Source organism: Sabethes cyaneus, chromosome 2 (assembly GCF_943734655.1).
Source record: "Sabethes cyaneus chromosome 2, idSabCyanKW18_F2, whole genome shotgun sequence".
NCBI classification, from domain to species: Eukaryota; Metazoa; Arthropoda; class Insecta; order Diptera; family Culicidae; genus Sabethes; species Sabethes cyaneus.
The window spans coordinates 214,372,545-214,394,786 of NC_071354.1; the positions used below are offsets into that span (position 1 = coordinate 214,372,545).

General features: G+C 43.1%; 2 protein-coding genes across 2 annotated transcripts in view; one reads left to right on the forward strand and one right to left on the reverse strand.

Annotated features, from left to right (window-relative positions):
• Positions 1-5,682, forward strand: part of LOC128736624 (uncharacterized) — a 49,313-nt gene extending 43,631 nt beyond the window's left edge. The window contains exons 3-6 of the mRNA XM_053831111.1: positions 3,407-3,560; positions 3,626-3,705; positions 5,143-5,342; positions 5,431-5,682. Coding sequence (XP_053687086.1) covers positions 3,407-3,560; positions 3,626-3,705; positions 5,143-5,342; positions 5,431-5,682 — 686 coding nt within the window. The remainder of the gene's footprint in view (positions 1-3,406; positions 3,561-3,625; positions 3,706-5,142; positions 5,343-5,430) is intronic.
• Positions 5,683-16,142: 10,460 nt separating this feature from the next.
• Positions 16,143-18,326, reverse strand: LOC128737553 (zinc finger protein 83-like). Its single transcript, XM_053832223.1, has 3 exons — positions 18,084-18,326; positions 16,748-18,028; positions 16,143-16,696 (listed from the first exon to the last, which is right to left on the reverse strand). The coding sequence occupies exons 1-3, from the start codon at positions 18,237-18,239 to the stop codon at positions 16,145-16,147; spliced, it is 1,989 nt and encodes a 662-aa protein (XP_053688198.1). The 5' UTR covers positions 18,240-18,326; the 3' UTR covers positions 16,143-16,144.
• Positions 18,327-22,242: the final 3,916 nt, after the last annotated feature.

Genomic DNA, 22,242 nt, shown 5'->3' on the forward strand with positions numbered 1-22,242 from the left:
TTGCTACGTACTAGAGCTCTGACTACTCTAGGTCAAAAGCGGATAACGTTTAAAGGACCGCAATTGTACAATTCTCTTCCCAGCGAGCTTAAATCAATTCAAAATAACAACACTTTCAAGTTCAGATTAAAAACATTTCTCAAGGAAAGAATAAATATGTTTTTATAACCGTTTTCAACTTCGATAAACTGTTTATATAATCTTGCTATCACTTATTTAAATGCCAGTAATTTATAGTTTAGTTTGAAAAATCTAATTTTTACTGCCAACTTCTCTTTGTTGAGACCCTTCAAAGGATTACTAATCCACTGGGTACTCATTGTATTACTCATTGATTGTTTCACTGCTTTATGTATATTTGAAATTTGTTTTGGTAATAGTGTAATTTTGATAAGTCTTTACTCTTTTGCTTTTGTTTACTATTACCTTGGTGCCCGTCACCAGGGGGCTCTAATAAGAGCTTTTTGGTGGTGGGGGTGAGCGGTGGGTTAATTTAAATTTTAATTTAATCGTAGTCCTTATCTCGTCGCGTAGGTCGACGCCGATTGTTCCGATCCCTATTTTCTTCTTCGTTGTTGGTAACTTTTTGTTCTCCAAGGCGGCTTGTTGGGCCTGCCCCTAACTCCCTGTCTCACCGGAGGACCATCGTGCATAACATGGAGAACAGACGCTGTTTGAGCCGCACCTCCTTGGTGAACAGACGCTCGTGTTTGACGAGGCATTTCCTCTACCGCCATGCTATGGTTACCGCGCCAGTATTCGCGTCGCATCTCCTCACTTCGCTATTGTCAGATTGACTACATTGCCCAGGCTACGCCGCATTTAGTATCATATGACTCGTGGAGGCGTGAGGCGGGAGCTTGTGAGGACCAGAGCTGTGTTTGACGCTCTTTCCAGGTTGTCAACTTACCTAGAGTGACTATATACAGAGTGGCGACAATGTCAAAATTGGAATGATAATTATCTGTCAGTGTCATTCCAATCGAGCAGACGACCTATTCAACGCGTATGCAGGAAAGAGAAAGAAAAACCTTGGAAAAACCGCATTACATACATTTAGGATGACATGTCGCCACTCTGTATATAGTCACTCTAAACTCACCATTTGAAGCCAAATGTACCTTTATCAATATTTCTTTGTGCTGGAGTTACATAGCAGCGACATCAAGATTTAGTTTGCCACTTACGGCTCGAGGGGTGCTCTATTGAAGGATTACTCGTAGATTACATAAAAACCTTTTACAAACTTTTTGTCAATTACCTGGTAGTCTGTTCTCTGTGATTTTACCCTTTAGATCTAAGCCCCGTTTGCTTCGTTTGTAGATTACACCTGTTGTAATTAATAGAGGATTACAAAATTTGCAGCTTTTTCACTCACAAATTTTAATACGTGCTATTCAATGGTATATTACAATTTCAATGGTTTTGGTATCGTGGCTACCTAGTTGTTAAATGAAAAGAAATGGTTCGGTACGACCATTGGCAAACAAAATGTATCGATGCAGCATTAAATTGAATGGTTCAGTACGACCATAAATTAAATGATTTAGGTACGATAATCGTTGGATGAAGCAAATGGTTCGGTACGACCATAGACAGAAAAAAATGGTTCAGTATGACCATTGTTTCATGGAAAGAAATGGTTTGGAATGTATGACCGAAGCGCCTAGATGTGCCTCTGGCACTGTGTGCAACTGCTTTAATCAAGCTTATTTTGACTGCAGTCTGACATGGTTGGTTGAGTCTTTGCTTGCTCCGCGCTGAGGGTTTTGGCCAGAGCACTGACATCTGTACACGTATTGTATTATATTGTTGTATCCAGCACAACCTTTTCTGCAGCAAGACGGCGTGGTTGAGGATTACATAAAAATCATTGGTGGGTCCATGGTGGTAGCTGCTTCTACCGGATCTGTATGAAGAGTCGCAAGCTGCGATTCAGGCACATAATGCAGCTTCTCACGCGGTGATAGGGTTTCCTCCTGAGTAGGTGATGCGTGATTGAAGTATCGCTGTTCGATCGGGAAGTACCGTATTCGCGTTGACGAACGTAAGCTACTGCCACCTCAAAAAGTTTACTGTAGGAATGAAGCAGAATAGGAATTGGTTAAAGAGCGCAAGAGATCGAAACATTTTGGCAGATTTTCACCCACACTCACATATGGGAATTGCTATGAATGTGCAAGAGATCGTTTAATGCCGCCAACGCAAATTACGCCGAAAGGACGCTCAACGGGAGGGATCAAGAAATGAAGTTCTTACCGTAACTCAGTTGAGCTCCAATAGTTCCAATAAACGACTATTGGTTTGCTAGACCAGTATCATACCAGTATCAGTAAAGATATGCCTTACATTTTCACGAAAATGAAGGAAATCGGCAGTGACGACATGATGTTGATTTTTAGATTTTCTAAAATTTTATGCTATAGTAGGTATACCTACTTCTGACTGTAAAAATTACTCGATCCACCATCATTTATTTAGAAAAACAACATCAAGTGTTTGTCTCTTGAAATAACAGCAGGACTATTGAAGTTAGTCATGTTCTGAATCCAGGTTGAAACATTTCAATCGCCCAAACATTAAGAGCTGCATTAACGGCAACAATACAGACTGGCGGCACAGATCCAAGGCGTGCATTCGTATGCATTGTAGATGGTTTGCTCCAATTACTTACTAACTTTTTGCGTCTATCTGCAAACATTTATGCCGGTTTCAATTCATGCATATACCAACTACATTAGTTGTCAGCACTGCAATTATTGCATAAAAAAAACTACCATCTCACAGTTGGTGTCTACAAATCGGCGCGGCACCGAGTGGATGGTAAACTCTTACGGCAGTTCCGTCGCATAAAAATAAAACAGTATGTAAAGAGAAAACTAAACTGCACGGCCCACGGTTGCAACCGAAACGGTCAAGTTCAAGTCCGTTTTCGCTATTTGCGTTATATCCCACACTATATGCTGCAGTCCGTGTTACCCACTCGCATGCGATAATCTGCACGTAATCGCGTAATTAGACCGAACTGTAAAAACAAGTCGCTGTGTTTTGCTTTGCACTCGTCGCCTTGTGCTAGGCCAGTAAAAGTGGTTAAAATGTGTCATCCGGGGCAGCCGGAAGGAGAACCTGTTCCTAGAGCCTACCAAAGTCGGTTAACCGCTTGAAAGGGAATACTGGCTGACCTAAAATGTGTATTCCCGTATCTCGTTAAGCTGAGTTCCTATCTAATGATAAGTTTTCACTGACGGGTGATAGAGATCTCATCACCAGGGAAATCTGTGGAAATCAGATCACGTTAGTGACATTTCCTGAAAAAAAACAAGTACAATAATAACTGTTTTAGTTCAATTACTTAGCACGTATGTCTACTGACAGTTTTGTCCCGTTGATTTCATCTTCATTCCAGAGGAAGCCGATAAGGAAGCTCTTCGACGCGAACAAAACCGTGACTTGAAGGCGGACAGCAAAAAACCAGCGAAAGTTACTCCATCTCACTTGATTAATCAAATCGAAGATGGCCTTGGAACAATCACCGATTTCGTGTCGGATGGCGTAGACGGGTAAGTTGCGTGAAGATTTGGAGGTTAGAAAACAATTTTAAAACCCTTTTTTGCTTTTGCTTCAGTGTGTCGACGAGTAAAAATCAGAAATCAGACGACGAGCTGGCTCGGCCCAAAAAGCACTTACATCATATTCTGAAACTAGGTAACACCGGAAGCAATGGTACCAACAACGGTCTTGCACGTTCCACGGTGGGATTTGACGATGATTTGGCCGCCGTGGAAGATGGTTTGGTGGATTATGGATTTGACGCCGGGCCGGAGAAAGCTATTGGTAGAGGTGGGCGCGTTGGTGGCCAGGATTCAGGTTACGGTGTTGCAAGTAGTCATACTATTGGAGCTGCAGGTGGGTCCGAGTCCGAGGAGTCAGACGCTGAGAGAGAAGTCGGTCGCTTTGACGACGGCGAACGAGGCGGCGGAGGATTCCGTACGAGTCACAAGTTTTCTTTCTTTCTTATGAACAAAACAATTAGTTGTTTGATTCCCCCTTTCTGTTTTGCTGTTCAAAATTTTCTACCTCCCCAGTCCTTAAATAGGTCCGGGTAAATCAGAGCCAAAGAACCCACAAAATCTAAAAGTTTCAGCCAACGTATAAAAGACTACGAAGCTGATGAGTTACTTCAAATAGATTTCATTTTTCTTCCTGATTGAAACCGATGCCTCCCGCTAATCGTACCCACTATCAACGTTTAGGACGTTTTTTTTGAGTCCTCGATTCGGTAACAGAATAAGCTCCAAACGACTACCTACAAACAAGCCATTAGCCCCAGATGTAGAATTGGGTGCATGCATAAAACGAAATCTCATTTAACTTCATTTGTAGAAATCCACAATTTCATTAAGAGTTCTGTTCAGTCGATACGCAACAGTCAAAAAGAAAAACTTAAACTTAACTATATACAAGTTATTTTAGAATAAAAGCAAAAATAACAATAACGTTCAGGCCAAAAAAGTTTTAAATCTCATTCATTTTAAAATGCAAACTAAAACATTGGCACATTACGTAACTACTGAACAAAACTCCTTACATATAAGGCATGATTTAAATAAAGACAGAAAATGCATGATGGCCACCTCCAGCTTGCAGCCTTGCTTCTTAATGTTTTCTGTTGCAATAGATTGACTGTTTTGTTTGTTTGTTGTGCACTTCCATTGCTTATTAGAGTGATCAAAAAGCTTCATAAATATGTCACATTTACATGAGAATGATAAAAATCATGTTTTATATGAGATAAATTATGCATTCCACAACATCCCTAACATGGTTTGAAATTCGTACTAACAAATGACGGTTTTTTACAACAATGTGTTTCGAGTATGCATCAAATTTACTGGTGTTCCACCCTCCCGCATTTATACATCGCATAATATGCATTCAATAATCAGTAGTTTGATGCTTACGTATGCTTGTTCTAACCAAATAACAACGAATCCCAAAATCCGTCGTAGTTTATGTTAAAATCGCTAACCGACATGTGACTAACCGCACGTCTACCCGTTGAAAGATTTAATAACATCGCTTCTTTTTTCTCTTGTAATTTAAATAATTATTACATGAAAAATCCCAACAAAACTAAAACAGGCAAGCGGAAGGGAAAGAAAAAGAAGACCTACATCAAGCTGTTCATGCTGGGAGCCGCCCTGAAGGGCAAGATCGAACTGCTGCTGAAGATCCTCTCGTTCCATCTGCAGCTGAAGTTCTTCGCCATCGCCGCCATCGGACTGCTGATCAACATCGCCCGGTTCTGGTTCGACCTGAAGAAGCAGCCGCAACCGCAAAAAGTACCAATCAAATAGTCCCAATCCCCCTTAAAAAGGCCTCCGTGCCAGCGACTAGTTGATCCATTCTACCACAGGAAATCTATTACAGGTAATCTACTACGAGCACGCCCAGCATCAGCATCATTACGATGACCATGGCGAAGACTGGAACGGTGGCTACTGGAAACGTTCGCTGCATGGACCTCGTGACGATGACAACGGCTACTACGCCCAGGAGCGAAACGATGAAGAATACCCCCGCCATCGGCCGGTTCATTATGCCCCGATTCCCAACAGTCCCAGCCACTACCCGTACGATCCGCAACACATGGCGTATCATCAGCAGCGGCCATACGCGTAAGACGATCGCATCGGTTAGAGCCCACGGATGGAGCTCCTGTGCACTTTTCGGCGATGCCGAAAGCTAGCCGAGCAACCCGGAAAAGCCGAGTTGCTATTTAAGCTGCTAAGCAAGCAGTTTCTCATCCAAAACATCCCTGTGTCATTCACTCATTCCTTACCATCGGTTCGTATGTACAAATTCCGTAAAGCCAGTCGCAATCGTTAAACACAAACACACAATTCAACCAAATACAACTTAGTTGAACAGGAAAGTGTTGCAATTCTTTGTTGTCATAGCTTTAGTTTGCCAGGTGCGCACCACTCAGGCCGCTTCTGGCAAACTATTTGTTGTAATAATTTATTTATTTATTTATTTATATATTTATTAATTTATTTATTTGTTGTGTATTTATTTGGATGAACTGATTTAGGCTGGCTTTATTTGCAGGAGAAAGTAAAGTTGTTAAAAATTCGATAATTATAGGAACAATTTCTTGATGAAAAAATAAATCTAAAAAACTTATACGTGTATGTCTTTTATTATTTGTGTTGCGTCTGTCTTGCGAAGGGAAAGAAGGCACGAGCTTCCAGCTAGAACACCGGCGGTGTCGGCGGTGTCAAGAGATCACAAATAAATGAATTTATCAACCACTTTCGGTTCATCGCCATCAACAGTTACTGTCCGTGGGAGGCGAACGTTACCTTGTTTTTAGCCTCTACAACTCATATATTTGGTTTTCGACTCTAAGCCTCCGCTTTTAGCCTGCTGCAGATTGCCCCATCGTCACAAAGTTTCTAGGGATATCAAGTCGTCCGATAAACCTACGCTGGTGACCTAGTAGCTTAATTTATCTTACTAGGATCACACTGAGTCTCGTAATGAGGCTGTCATCTAGTCTTTGGCATTCGACCCAACACGATTCTCTATTCAGTTGCCCGTTCCGGGCCAAACGCTATCGTGAGCCACTCCTAATACGAAGTGTAGATGGTCACTTTGTTGATTAACGATGTTTCACCTTGCATTGGAATCACTGTCAATAGACGCTCCTGACATGGGGACCGACACTCAAGGCTGTTAAGTATTTTAAATTACATTTAGAAACAATCACCTGTCCCCTTACCGTAATTCTGACCTCGAGTACCACCTATCACCAATCGTAGATTGACACTAGCCATCCATCCCTGTATTATGCACATGGTGCCTGAGGTCAGCATTTCCACCTCTTCGAGGCAGCTCAAGCAGCGTCTGTCTCGGAGCAGGCGGCTAACTATGAAATGTGTCACGATCTCGGAAAGGTAGCATATCGAAACTCTCATTTATCAAGACCATCGAAAATGGAAATACGAAACAGATCAATCATGACTTTGGCCCAACATCAGCCACCCCGCCTATTTTACCGCAATGGCTTCTCTATGACGGACTTGATGGCACCGACGGTGGACTTCCCTTTGCGCAATATCAACTGTGTCTGTGCCAGCCCTATATTGCTTTCCATAACGCGCGTCAGCCTGTTTAGGATTACTCGCTCTAGTAACTTTCCTTGATGAACTTCCGTGATGAGGGATTTCCTGGTGGTTTTGATATCACTGCCAATCTTTTCCATTTGTCTGGGAATTTGCACACTTCTAGGCAGTTTTGAAGCTACACTATAAACATATTAGGATATGCTTGAATCGCCGCCTTCAGTGCCTTGTAGGTACCTGGTAGGCACTGCCCCACAGACTTGAGTCAGCATCGCGTCATAGCTCCTGGAAAAAGGATTTCTTACTACGCCTTATAGCTTTGTTGAGCATTTCACCAGTATACAGAATGACGAACGTTCGTTGGCAGCACGTACCTAGACATGGATGTCACATGCTCTCGTTAGGACGTTGGTCTCCTCATTAGCAGTCAGGTTGCTCTCTGCGCTGAGTGCATCCACAAATAGTTCTTTATCGAAGGATTTCACCTTTTATCTCCGACTGATCGACCATAGCCCTCACGACGGTGACTTCCGTCCGTTAATCTTAAACCGTACAGCTTGATGGTCGCCATTCCAAACTCACCGATCACTCTTCAGCCCATGTTGAACAACACTTACTTACTTAATTGGCCAAACGTCTTACGACAAAGCCTGCGCAGTATAATTTCTCCATCTATTTCGGTCCATGGCAGCTGGTCTCCAGTTCCGCGGGCACCCAGTGCTCGCCAGATCTCGCTCCACCTGGACTTGCCACCTTGTTCGCTGTGCCCTTCTTCGTCTTGTTCCTACCGGATTTGACGCGAAAACCATTTTTGCAGGATAGTTGTCCGGCATTCTAGCAACATGTCCTGCCCAACGTATCCTTCCACCTTTAACCGCTTTCTTAATACTTGGTTCGCCGTAGAGACGCGCGAGCTCGTGGTTCATTCTTCGCCTCCATACACCGTTCTCTTGCACTCCGCCAAAGGTGGTTCTTAGCACTCGCCGTTCGAAAACTCCGAGTGCTTGTAGGTCCTCTTCAAGCAGTGTCCACGTATCGTGTCCGTAGAGGCAACCGGTCTAATAAGCGTTTTGTACAGTGTGCACTTTGTACGGGAGCTTAAATTGTTCGACCGCAAGTGTTTGTGGAGTCCGTAGTAGGCCTGACTTCCGCTGGTAATACGTCTTTTAATCTCACGGCTGATATTGTTGTCCTCTCTTGCCAGTGAGCCAAGGTATACGAACTCGTCGACTAGCTCGAACCCATCCCCGTCGATTACCACGGTACTGCCCAAGCGAGCCCTGTCGCATCCGGTCCCGCCCGCCAGCATATACTTCGTTTCAGACGTATTTATCTTCAATGCAATCATCTCTGCTTCGCGTTTTAGTCTGGTGTACTGATCTTCCACCGCCTCAAATGTTCAGCATTCACGTCGTCAGCAAAGCAGATAAATTGACTGGATTTATTAAAAATCGTGCCCGCATTTCGATCGCCGCTCGTCTTATAACACTTTCAAGCGCAATGTTGAATAGCAGGCAGGAAAGACCATCTCCTTGTCAAAGTCCCCTGCGAGATTCGAATGGGTCCGACAATCCACCCAAGATTCTCACACAGCACTGCATCCCATCAATCGTAGTAAGCTTACCGGGAAAGCCGTTTTCGTCCAAAACTTTCCATAGCTCTTGTCAGTTTACGCTATCATATGCACCTTTGAAATCGATAAACAGGTGGTGCATGGGGACTCGGAATTCGCGGCACTTCTGGAGGATCTGCCGCATGGTGAAGATTTGGTCCGTTGTAGACCGACCCTCCATGAAGCCGGCCTGATAACTTCTCACAAATCTATTGGCTATTGTCGATAGTCGATGAAAGATGACTTGGGACAGCACTTTGTAGGCGGTATTCAGGGCGCCACAAAGCCTTTGCGAGATCCGTTGAGTCTCTGATAGAACTTCCGTGTGTCGTGAAAGCGGTACAGCTGTTCTTCGCACTCCTCCTCTTGGTGGCGTTTCTTCTCCTTAAAGATGAAGAGTCGCGTTTATTACCTTCGCTTCTGTTTATATCGCTCCACATTCTGACAAGTGGCTCTACGCAGCATTTGTACCCACGCTGCGCTCTTCTCAGCCAATATCTGCTGGCATTCCTCGTCAAACCATTCGTTACGACGATTCGGTGCCACACGGCCTAGGACGTTCTCCGCTACGCTGTTAATAGCTGTTTTCACGGCATTCCAACAGTCTTCAAGAGGGGCTTCATCCAGCTCACCCTCTTCCGGCAGCGCGGTTTCGAGAGATGACGCGTAGTTTTGGGCGACCTCCAGTTGCTTCAGTCGCGCTAGATTATACCGTGGCGGGCACCGGTATCGTATGTTGTTCACAACAGATAGTTTTTGACGTATCCTTACCATCACTATGTAGTGATCCGAATCAATGTTAGCGCCCGGATAGGTTCTGACGTCGATAATGTCTGAAAAGTGCCGACCATCTATCAGAACGTGGTCGATTTGTGATTCTGTCTGGTTGGGTGATCTCCAGGTGTACCGATGGTAGAGGTTATGCTGGAAGAAGGTACTACGTATGGCCATGTTCTTGGAGGCGGCGAAGTCGACAAGTCTTAGGCCGTTTTCGTTCGTTTGCGGGTGAGCGCTGAACCGTCCAATCACCGGTTTGAATTCCTCCTCCTGACCAACCTGAGCATTACAGTCCCCGATGATAATTTTGACATCATGTCTTGGGCAGCGGTCGTATTCACGCTCCAACTGCGCGTAGAATTCGTCTTTGTCATCATCGGTACGCGCCATACGCGATTTGCTCCATCAATTTAAGAAGCGTTGATGTCAGACTTATTGGTCTAAAAGCTTTTTGCATTGTTTTCTCTTTATTATCTGCCTTAGGTATGCCTATGCCTACATTCCACTAATTCTCCGGGATATGTCCCGAAGTGAAACTGGCTCGACAAATGTTGATAAGCTCGGACATAGTAACACTGTCCATTTTCTGTACAAAACGGGTAGAATACCATCCAAATCTCGTTTTTCATTGGTTCAAAAGCTAAGTACCCATTTGATCGAAGCCTTCGTAAACAATCGGCGTTCAAGCAAAGCCGAGTCATTTGATACATTATGAACAACACATTCCAAAGCAGCGAGGCCTAATTTTCTTAACACTCCATTTAAATAAAAGAGAAAACGAAACAATGGAAATCATGCAAATATCTTTGAACGCGCTCTGATCGCGAATTATGTTTAGCGGGAAACAAATTGCCTCTCTGGTCTCCAAGATGAAAATTATTTACATTAATATCCTTAATGCGAAACAAAACTTTAGTTTTTTGGGCCTATTATGAGCTAATGTTCATGCCATTCAAAATTTATCGTGCAAAATATAATTTTACTTTGTCTTAAAAGATTTAATAGCAACATGGAAGATGTTGCAAGTGCTGCTTGGGGTAGAACGTTTATCTATCAGCTTCAATACTATATCGCATCGCCTTTCTTGTAGGCCTCTCACCTGATTTAGTGTGGCCGTAGCCGCATCACCCCCTGCTACCTCGCACCATTTAAACATTTTCTGCCTTTCCGCCTACGCGGATAGATGTAGAGCTATAGAGAGGATGCTCACCGATAGCTTTTTAATGTATGAATGGATATTGGACCGCGACTTGATAGACGAATACAACTCGTTCATCAACCTTCCAGCTTACTTACTTACTTACTTAATTGGCCTAACGTCTTATGACAAGGCCTGCGCAGTATAATTTCTCCATCTGTTTCGGTCCATGATCTCCAGTTCCGCGGGCACCCGGTGCTCGCCAGATCTAGCTCCACCTGGTCTTGCCACCTCGCTCGCTGTGCCCCTCTTCGACTTGTTCCTACCGGATTTGATGCGAAAACCATTTTTGCAGGATAGTTGTCCGGCATTCTAGCAACATGTCCTGCCCAACGTATCCGTCCAGCTTTAACCACTTTCTGAATACTTGGTTCGCCGTAGAGACGCGCGAGCTCGTGGTTCATTCTTCGCCTCCATACACCGTTCTCTTGCACTCCGCCAAAGATGGTTCTTAGCACCCGCCGTTCGAAAACTCCGAGTGCTCGTAGGTCCTCTTCTAGCAATGTCCACGTTTCGTGCCCGTAGAGGACAACCGGTCTAATTAGCGTTTTGTACAGTGTGCACTTTGTACGGGGGCTCAGATTGTTCGACCGCAAGTGTTTGTGGAGTCCGTAGTAGGCCCGACTTCCGCTGATAATACGTCTTTTAATCTCACGGCTGGTATTGTTGTCCTCTGTTGCCAGCGAGCCAAGGTATACGAACTCGTCGACTACCTCGAACTCATCCCCGTCGATTACCACGGTGCTGCCCAAACGAGCCCTGTCGCGCTCGGTCCCGCCCGCCAGCATATACTTCGTTTTAGACGTATTTATCTGCAATCCAATCTTCTCTGCTTCGCGTTTCAGTCTGGTGTACTGATCTTCCACCGCCTTAAATGTTCTGCCGACAGCATCCACGTCGTCAGCAAAGCAGATAAATTGACTGGATTTGTTGAAAATCGTGCCCGCATTTCGATCACCGCTCGTCTTATAACACCTTCAAGCGCAGCCCAGCAAACCACAAATACGTTGATATACGTACGAAAATGTTAGCAGGGAATGTTGAATAGCAGGCAGGAAAGACCATCTCCTTGTCGAAGTCCCCTGCGAGATTCGAATCGAATGGGTCCGACAATTCACCCGAGATTCTCACACAGCACTGCATCCCATCAATCGTAGCAAGTCTAGTAAGCTTACCGGGAAAGCCGTTTTAGTCCAAAATTTTCCATAGCTCTTGTCGGTTTACGCTTTCATATGCACCTTTGAAATCGATAAACAGGTGGTGCATGGGGACTCGGAACTCGCGGCACTTCTGGAGGATTTGCCGCAGGGTGAAGATTTGGTCCGTTGTAGACCGACCCTCCATGAAGCCAGCCTGATAACTTCCCACAAATCTATTGGTTATTGGCGATAGTCGATGAAAGATGACTTGGGACAGCACTTTGTAGGCGGCATTCAGGGTGTCACAAAGCCTTTGCGAGATCCATTGAGTCTCTGATAGAACTTCCGTGTGTCGTGAAAGCGGTACAGCGGCATTCCAGCAATCCTCAAGAGGGGCTTCATCCAGCTCACCCTCTTCCGGCAGCGCGGTTTTGAGAGATACCGCGTAGTTTTCGGCGACCTCCGGTTGCTTCAGTCGCGCTAGATTATACCGTGGCGGGCGCCGGTATCGTATGTTGTTCACAACAGATAGTTTATGACGTGTCCTTACCATCATTAGGTAGTCATCCGAATCAATGTTAGCGCCCGGATAGATTCTGACGTCGATAATGTCTGAAAAGTGCCGACCATCTATCAGAACGTGGTCGATTTATAATTCTGTCTGGTTGGGTGATCTCCAGGTGGAAGAAGATACTACGTATGGCCATGTTCTTGGAGGCGGCGAAGTCGACAAGTCTTAGGCCGTTTTCGTTCGTTTGCGGGTGAGCGCTGAACCGTCCAATCACCGGTTTGAATTCCTGCTCCTGACCAACCTGAGCATTACAGTCCCCGATGATAATTTTGACATCGTGTTTTGGGCAGCGGTCGTATTCACGCTCCAGCTGCGGGTAGACTGCGCTCCAACTGCGTCTTTGTCATCATCGGTACTTCCGAGGTGAGGGCTGAGCACGTTAATTATGCTAATATTAAAGAATCGGCCCTTGATTCTTAATCTGCACATTCGGGGGTTGATCGGTCACCACCCGATCACCCGCTTCTGCATCTCGCCCATTACTATAAAAGCTGTGCCCAGCTCGTGTGTATTGCCGCATGGTATGACCATCTCTATACGTACGTACCATAGTTCCTTTCCAGCATACCTCCTGCAACGCTACGAACTTGCGGCTCTTCGCTTCTTCAGAAAGCACGTGGGTGCTTCCGAGGAAATTCAGAGACCGACAGTTCCATGTTCCTAATTTCCAATCGTTAGTCCGTTTTCGTCGCCTGGGTCTTTTCCGATTGTTCCGATTATAGTTATTATTATTACCTACTTACGGAGTCCATTGCTTTGATTTTTTTAGTGGCTCAGGCTTGCAAAGCCCGCAACCAACCCCACAGTATCGCCGGAGGGCCAACGTAGCTCGAAGGAGCCCTCCTCTCCTGTCAGCATACGACCTTGGTTTCCACCGGGGTTGGTTACCCGATCTCCACCGAGTTTGCTAGTATCCCGGTTGGTACCACGAGGAGGTAGCAGTAGGAGTTGCTGGGTAAGAGGCTGTGGCCCTATTTTATGCCCAGTGTACAAGGCACCCAGTCGTTTACCAGCCCCTTATATTTCGGGCTTTAAATCGTCGGGTCCTTTTTAGCTCGACGAGCATTTCGCGTGCTTGGGTTCTTGTGAAGTAGATCAGCGTCCCAAGCAGCACCATTTGTTGCATGAAGGATTACGCAACTATAATTGAAACATGAGTGTGGATAAGTAGGATAAGTATTGGATAATCTGAATCCAAAGTATTAATAACATAAAGTTGCTTATTTGTTGTGTGATTCAATACTGTAACCGGTGAAGATTTTTGCAATTTAAAAAAGATTTAATAGCAACATATAAGGTATTGCAAGTGCTACTTGAGGAATGACGTTTATCTATCAGCTTCAGTACTATCGCATCGCCCTTCTTGTAGGCCTCTAACCTGATTTGGTGTGGCCGTAACCGCATCACTACCTGCTACCTCACACCATTTAAACAGTTTCTGCCTTTCCACCTACGCGGATAGATGTAGAGCTATAGAGAGGATGCTCACCGATAGCTTTTTAATGTATGAATGGATATTTGACCGCGAGTTGATAGACGAATACAATTCGTCCATCAACCTTCCAGCTTGCTGCTAGCTGGAAATGAAACCGTTTTCGCTTCGAGCGGATTCGTTTATGCTGCTTCTTCGAAACCCTCGGTCGATTTTGGCGGGGTTCTCTTCTGGGGCAGCCCTTGGTTTCGGGAATGTTCCCTTTTTGGCCTGTGACCTTAGTGACAAATGCACTAACTTGCTGCTTTTGGTAAAAACGTCCTCTTTGCCGCATAACCATGGATAAGTTTATTAAACGAAACGAATATTGGCAAAAATGCCAATGAGCTTATCCGTTCTAATGGGTCCCATCTCTAAGCCGCTATCTCCGCTCGTAGTATGTAGTCGCTTTTATGATTCTATGGTTATCTATGTAAATAGTGAGGTCATGCGAGAGTTGTACCGCTAATCCGCTGGATGACAACTGTCAGTCCTAGAGTGCCTTATCCAAACGTATCCCGCATTTCCAATACACCCTAATTTAATTAGAATTTTCCTGGAGTCGAACCTAATCTGTCTGTGGCACTCCCAAATATCGCGTTTTGGTTTATAGTTTTGCTTATACTTCCCAAGTCAATAAACCATCGTCAGTTTTTGATCTTCTCGACTATAGAACCACTAGATAGAGTGAAGTGTAAGACTTACAGAGACTATAGACTATGGAGGCACTGAAAATGCGGTAAAATTTGCATCAAAGCGAAGAGCTAGTTTTATTTAGAATGGTAACGTGCTTTTTGAGTACCTCGATGCCTCTGGTAATCTATAGGCTCTGTGTTTGGACCAATTGTCCCATATCGCTAGTAAAGGTGAGATTGTTTCCGATTTTGCATACATACATTGACATTGTTGGAACTTAAGTAATCAAGTAGATACTCACCCCAGTTATATTTACATCCGAGTTGCTCCTTCGTTAGCGGTTAGCTGGTGGTTGACCTGTTATTTGTTTGTTTATCCATTTATTGTGTACAACCTTTTAAAAATGCTGTCTCCGGTTTGTCACTAATATAGGACAGATTTGTCTTACATTTCTCAATAATTTAAAGGGAACATTCAGGATAGTGATCGCATCGCTAGTACTCACAATCCAGCCTATCACCTCTTTTATAGATGGAGCAAATAACCTAGTTTTTCCACATATTCGATAGTCGTTTCGTATCCCAAATCTTGACAATCAATTGATGCAAACTGCTGACCAAGTTATCCGACCTCGTTTTGAAAAGTTCCACTCAAATGGCACTCTTTGCTGCTGCTTTGGTGACCTTCAGCCGCTGGATGGCTTCTATAATTTTGCATATCGATGGGGGTGGTAGATCTTCGTTATTTGCTGCACCAATGAAGTCACTTCCGCCACTATCACAGTCTACCTCCATGCCATTCAGATATTCATCGTACTGCTGCTTCCATCCTTTGATCAGCATATGGTCGTCTATCAAAATAGCTCCATCATTAACTCTGCACGTTATTTCAGCCCGCGGCGCAAAGCCAACCACCGAATGAGAAGTTTAATCTAACTCGTTTTACTGACCGGACGACGAAACTGTACAGCCTCGTTTTACATACTATTGAATGTCCGCTTACAGTCATACCACAAACAGTGTGCACCGACGCCAACTACCACCTTTTTTAAACATTTTGCCGTCACCTTCGTCTTGCGCGCTTCATTGGACAGCATTTTGTTGACACACGGTACACGGTAATCCGAATTCAGTCTAACATGCTTTGAAGCAGAGATCACCATTACGTAAATATGCACTGTAAAACTCGTTACGGGTTTGTTTCAGTGCAAATTCAAGGACAATAAAACCATGCCCAATTGTCCGATTCCCAGTTCTCATACGCCTTGCTTCCATGAAAAGTATGGTGGTTTCCTTCATCGCCAAGTACTTACAGATTCCTTTCAGTAATACCATCTCGCTAGTGATTTTTATAGTTTATCGATTTATCGTTCCACATACGGAACACTTTTGTGGGTACTTACGCTTTGCTTTGCTGACGATCGCTGGTCAAAGCTTCTTCACGGGAAATCATAGATTGCATGATATCTAACTTTATTCTGGAAGCATATTATTCTTTCACTTTCTACTCAATAAGCTTATGGCAGTCATCGTCAGTTTACACAAAAATTCGCAGGTAATTCAAAACAATGGTAGTCCAATTACACGTTCAACATGTTTAATGCCACTTTTCGATTATATCTCTTCACTTATAACATATTCTGAGTCCATTTGCATTTCGTTTTCATCCTCTACTAAGTATTCTTCCTCACCCATTTCACACACCTGCATCGATCCTTCACTTTTGACCGACATCACAGTAGAAGCAGGATTCGCTGACTTAGCAGCATTTTTACATTCAGCCGAATGCTTTTTGCGCTCAGCTATGGATTGGAACGTTTGCGCACACTTCCGACAACGTGTCAGTCGCTGCCTCCGACTGGCACGCATTTGTCCGATCAGCTGCCCACTTTTAGGTTTAACGCGCACATTCGATTGCACACCATGTTCTTTGAGCATGTGACGATTGTAATGCACGTGAAATTTAAAATCCCTGCCACAGCATACATAGTCCTCTCGGTAACTGATACAAAGATGCTGCTCAAATGACGGCCCATCATCAAATGCAATCAGACACACACCACACTCCAACGGTTTGGGTTCCGCATGATGTCCTTTATGCTCCTCCAGTGCCGAGTTGCTATTGAAGGATCGCAAACAGATATCACAGTAGAAGTAGGATTGAACCTAAAAAAAATATAATAACTAAACCGTGTTTAAAATCAAAATTCCACTCACATTATGCTTTCGTTCCATGTGCATCCTCAATTTGTCCTTCCTTCCGTACGACATCTCGCAGCGTTCGCAGTGGAAACGAACCTCCTGATGCACGGTGGTAATATGCCGTCTTAAATGGTGCACCGTTTTAAACGCAAAATCACAGGTATCGCACTTGAAGTTTCGCTGCTCGACGTGCGACTCCAGATGCTGTTTGAGCAGTTTGTTGTTCTTAAAAACTGCCCCGCATTTTGTGCACGCACAGCACTTTCCCGTGGAATGAATCGATAGAATATGATTGCGCATCTCCGTTTTGGTGTAAAATGGAAACGAACAGTACTGGCACTGAAATTGCGGTTTTCCCGCATGCCGTGCCAAATGTACCTCCAGCGAGTACTTGTGCTTCAGAGTTGCTCCACAAATGTCACAGACATGCTGTTTGTGAACGCCTTCCTTGAGATGCTCGTCGAACTCGTGCTGATCGGGAAACACTTTCAAGCATGACGGATGAGGACAGTGAATTCCCTCCAGACGATCGTTTTGCTGGTGTCGTCGATGGTGGGCTTTCAGAGCTTCTTGAAAGCGAGTTTTATAACTACATTTATCGCAACCCAAAAAAGTTTCTTTTGCCGGCCTTTTAGTAACCGAATCATTTTTAAGTTTTCTATCGTCATTCATAAGCATAATTTCCACCTGTTCATCATCGGTGACAACTTCCAATGGTGCATTTTCAAAGTAACCGTCCTCATCATCAGAATTACTTATGATTTTTTCCTCACTAATGGATGGTAACTTGTTTTGCAGAATTGGCACTGCTGTCACTGGTTCTGCCTTGATATCTATCAATGTTACAGCAATAGAATCGCTTTGGAAACTATGTACTTTTTCTAGAAATCTATCATCCAATTTAAAGTTTTGATCTATTTTGTGACTTTCTATTATCTCCACGTTTAAACCATGGTCATCTTGCTCTTCCTCTTCCTCCTCTCCACCGCCGGTAAATTCCGCTTTCACATCGACGGTCGGGAGCGAGGCAATCTTATACTGCGAATATTCCTCAAGCATGTCTTCTACCCGCAGTTGGTCACGGTTGCAAATATCCAGGTCTTTGAATAGAACTTCCAACGACTCACCATCTTCTTCGAACAACTGAACCAGTTGTTCGGTATTGCCCAGCTTAACTTCCACAAAGGCCAGTAGAAATCGATGAATCTGTTGTACTTTCTGTTTGTACTTGCAGAAAAATTCAAACACTTCTACACACATCAAACATACTTCCGCGGGAAAGTATTGTACTGCTTGCTGCAAATGAAAATATTCGTTAAATTAGCCACGTAAATTTTTCGAGTATTCTTACCTCTGGTATTTTAAATGTTAGCTCTTCCAGCAGGTCGGCCAACGTTGCGTTGTACAACGGACGTCTGGTATCTACCGATATCAATTCGTCCGGATGTTTTGATTGTAGACAAAGCCGGCACACCTCCGGGAAAGTGGACAAATTAAACGCCGACATGCCACTTGTTAGAGATTAGAAAATTTAGCAAATGTTCACTGAATAGATTGCAAAAAATATTGATAATCCTGCAATCACGGGCAGACAATTTTGTTTATTTCAGGCGTTAGAGGCTGATCTGATTTATTCTTTTGAAAACATCAAACAAAAAACTGTCAACCCACGACATCCTGCATCTGGCATGCACGCTAGACGTGCTGTAGTCACATGTGAAGCTTAAAATTACCCAGTGCAGAAGAGGCCAAGGACCATGACGAACATGAACTAAATATTTTCGATCAGTTTTCGACAATATTTTACGTCTGCTTTTTCTCTGTCGGGCTCTAAAAGCGACTGGACAGGATGCGACTTCGCCCACATGTCGCTAAATGCACAGTTCTACTTCGGGCGAAAAATGACTGCGCATAGGGTAGATGCTCCAGTAGTTGTGGTAGTACCTATAGTGGTGGAAACTCGAATTATTCCGCTATTCTTGCACTTTTTGGTACAATTTTGATAGGTATCGAACTACCAGTACCAGTATTATCGGTAAGCACCAAACTTGCACCAAAATCTGCAAAAATAACGGAATAATTCGAGTTTCCACCACTATAGGTACTACCACAACTACTGGAGCATCTACCCTATAACTATTGTTGTTGCAGTTGAAATGAAAACCGTAATACCGTGGACCCCCGTTCGTTTGACCGTTTTTAATCTGAACACTTTTTAATTTGAACCCCGCTGGTTTGCACGATGTGCAAATTAAAAATGGTTCAAATGTCATTCTCAACATGGCATCATTTGCCTTCGCAGACAATGCACATAAACACGATTTGTTTGTACTGATCTAGCGTGTTTAATCCTAATTTAATCAGTTTCACATTTCGTTTCCCAACTATTACGATAGAAATCCGATCGGAGAATAACATATTCGCTGATTGCAACTACCGACTAAACGAGACTAAATCAAACCACCAAAACAATAACAAAGAGCAGGGCGGCCAGTTCATACAAGTTTCAGCATATTTAGGGTTGCTAGTTGTTCAAATTAAAAACGAACCTCTTTAGTTTGCATGAGGAATCGTTCAAACGAACGGGAGTCCACTGTAATCGACGTGCAAAACATTCGGTTTTATTGTTGTTCTGTGTATCACCACCTGCAACGCAGTTGCGACCAGCGGGGTGGTGTGGCTGTCAAACTACATACATTGTCCATGTCCCACTCATTGGTTTTGGTACTTTTGGTTCTGGTGCCTACTTAAAGGATTATTCATTTTAAGACTACTGGAACTAATTAGGAAGCAGTTAAACACGGCCTTTGAGCTATAATTTAACTAATATTAGCTGGTTGCGACACACAGAACAAGAATAAAACCGAATGTAGCACGTCGATTATTACGGTTTTCAACTGCAATAGCAAGAAAAGTCGCGTCGCGTCGCATGTCCCTTGCACTCTGGTGGTACCCTAAAACGCCTCAGGGTACCGCCAGAGTAAACGCGACAGCGACGCGACGCGACTTCGCTCACATTCGTTTAAATCAACCCCCGGGCATCTACTATGTTTCCTGAAACCGACACAAAATGAGGTCGCGGTACAGGCGTTTTGCTTTTATTGCAGGTTGCAGTGAAAGGACTAAATGCACAGCAACTGCAGGGAAACAGCCAAAGATCTACAATCAGTGTTGCGTTCTAAATGAAACCATTGCAGTGCTTCGTAGTAGAGAAAATTATCAGTCGTTATTCTTCTTCAAACAATATCAATCAAATTGTTTTCTATGCTTTTCAGAATATTTTTAACAAAAATTGTGTAATAAAATCTAAAAACATCACATGTTATGCTGCAAGCCTGTTTGTTACATTAATGCAACTTTCTATTCCAAAGTTTTTCGAAAGTTTAGCATCACTGGATACGAGTGCAGCAGCTCTGACTGCTTTTGATAAACAAACATAGTGGCACCGAACTTTCATAACGCGAATTTTTCTGCTGTTAAATTTAGGTCACTTCGCGCTATTTGTCGAACTATTTGCAGTTGTATATTTTGAAATAACCATCAAACGACCCCGAAACGTATCTATTATCTCACTTTTCTTCTGCATCTACTGTTTTGGTAATCACCAATTTGACGGCTCGCAAAGATTTGACATGAATCAATGACAGCTCGCTGCTGGGATTTTACTTGCATTTTGCCTGCAAGTTCTTTGTATTTCGCGTTTTTGATGCAATCTGCAATAATACGCAGCATTCACACGGCAGTGAAGTGATGCGATCAAGCCAACAAAACATAATTACGTAGAAGTGAAGAATTTTATCCCGCATTTTGCACCTTACTGGACACCGCAGTCTAAAAGTGCGACTGGCACAAAAAATGCGACAATGCGAATGCTGTGAGTAAGAAAGAGAAAGACTGACAACTGCAATGTTGCTGTATTGTTTTGTCATATACATTGGCATTAGAGAAAATAATCTGGACTAATCCAGGTACAGCTGCAAAGCACAATACATGAATCTCAATAACAATTCATCGATAAAATAATTTACTATCAACTAACAGAAAACGTTGCCTTTAGGACAAGAAATAAACGATAATGCAGCGAAAATCACGTGTGGCGCTGCAGAAATATCGTGTGAATCGTTCTTTTACACGCACACTACTGTGTTACCTGACTCACTGCGCATTCGCTATGTAAGCACAAATCGATCTCTTGTACTCTCATGGAACTGCCATATGGAAAGTTTGTGAAGATTTGGTGCAAAGTTTTGTCTATCCTTTTCACTCTTTAACAAACCTGTGCACAGACTTCACAAATAGAACAAACTTGGGAAAGTGGCAGCACCGTTTCGCGCACATAGCGAATAGCGTTGTATTCGCGGTATCGTGTTGGTTCGAAAGGTTTCCAAAAATATCGCCCTTGTATCGAAAATATCGTTGATTTTGATCACTAAAAATATAACGTACTTAAACGTTATATTACAAGTGCTAGTAGTACGCAATAATTGTATTGTGAAACTGAATTGTTATTTATGCAACTTTTTACAAGTTAAATGCAATAACAAAAGCACAACTTATAAAAAATCGGTTGTTATCGATATTAGCTGCATATGCGTTATAAACGAATAAAACGCATGGTGACGTTTTATTTCAATAATACGCATATTCGCAGTGAGTCAGGTAAAACAGTAGTGATCCGATACAGTAGAATCAGTATATATAGAATGCCAGTGTCGCTGTTTTACTACAGAACTCATTGTGGTAAACATGATGCTAACAATCTGTATCAAGCCTGTGAATCGGGAACTTCATTGTCAAAGTTGCTCATTGTTATTTATCTATTCTTTCCCAGTAAACCATTTGGTTTGTATATCTCGATTGCAACTGAGGTATACGAAATCATATCTGAACGAAAAAGTTATATTTCACGCCATATAAGAACATATATGTACAAAAGTGGAGGCGATATACGTGCGAAAATTTTGACAACTATTTGTAATTCTATTTTGCGCAGTTTTTATAACACGCAACTAAATACTCCTGAATATATGATTAAGATATAATCAAATATTGCAATTGTCTATCCTGCTTTATAATTCACAGTCATGAATTGTATATGAAGACACGCACGACTGCAAAGCAACTTATTTTTTACTTCGATTTGACATACTCTAATCATTATACAATTCCAATGTGAAATTGACATGAAAACGATTTAATGTGAACTTTCTATTACGATTTTGTGTTATCTGGGTTATCTGTGCGCTGGTTGGTGCTGTCATCGCTGTGTTTTCAAGCCAGTGAAATGTTTTTAAACGTTCTTTTTCTTTTCGTCAGGATGAATTGAATCCCACAACTACGCCGTTTTGCACCGATTTTTTCAGAAATTTGCAACAAGCGAAGTTTCCAATCACATTACTTGGCAGCCATATTTGAAATTTTAAACTGGTTGTCAAAGTTTGACAATGAGATTCCCTTTTGATGAATCTCAGGTACACACACATATGCATTTATAATGTAAATACATTATC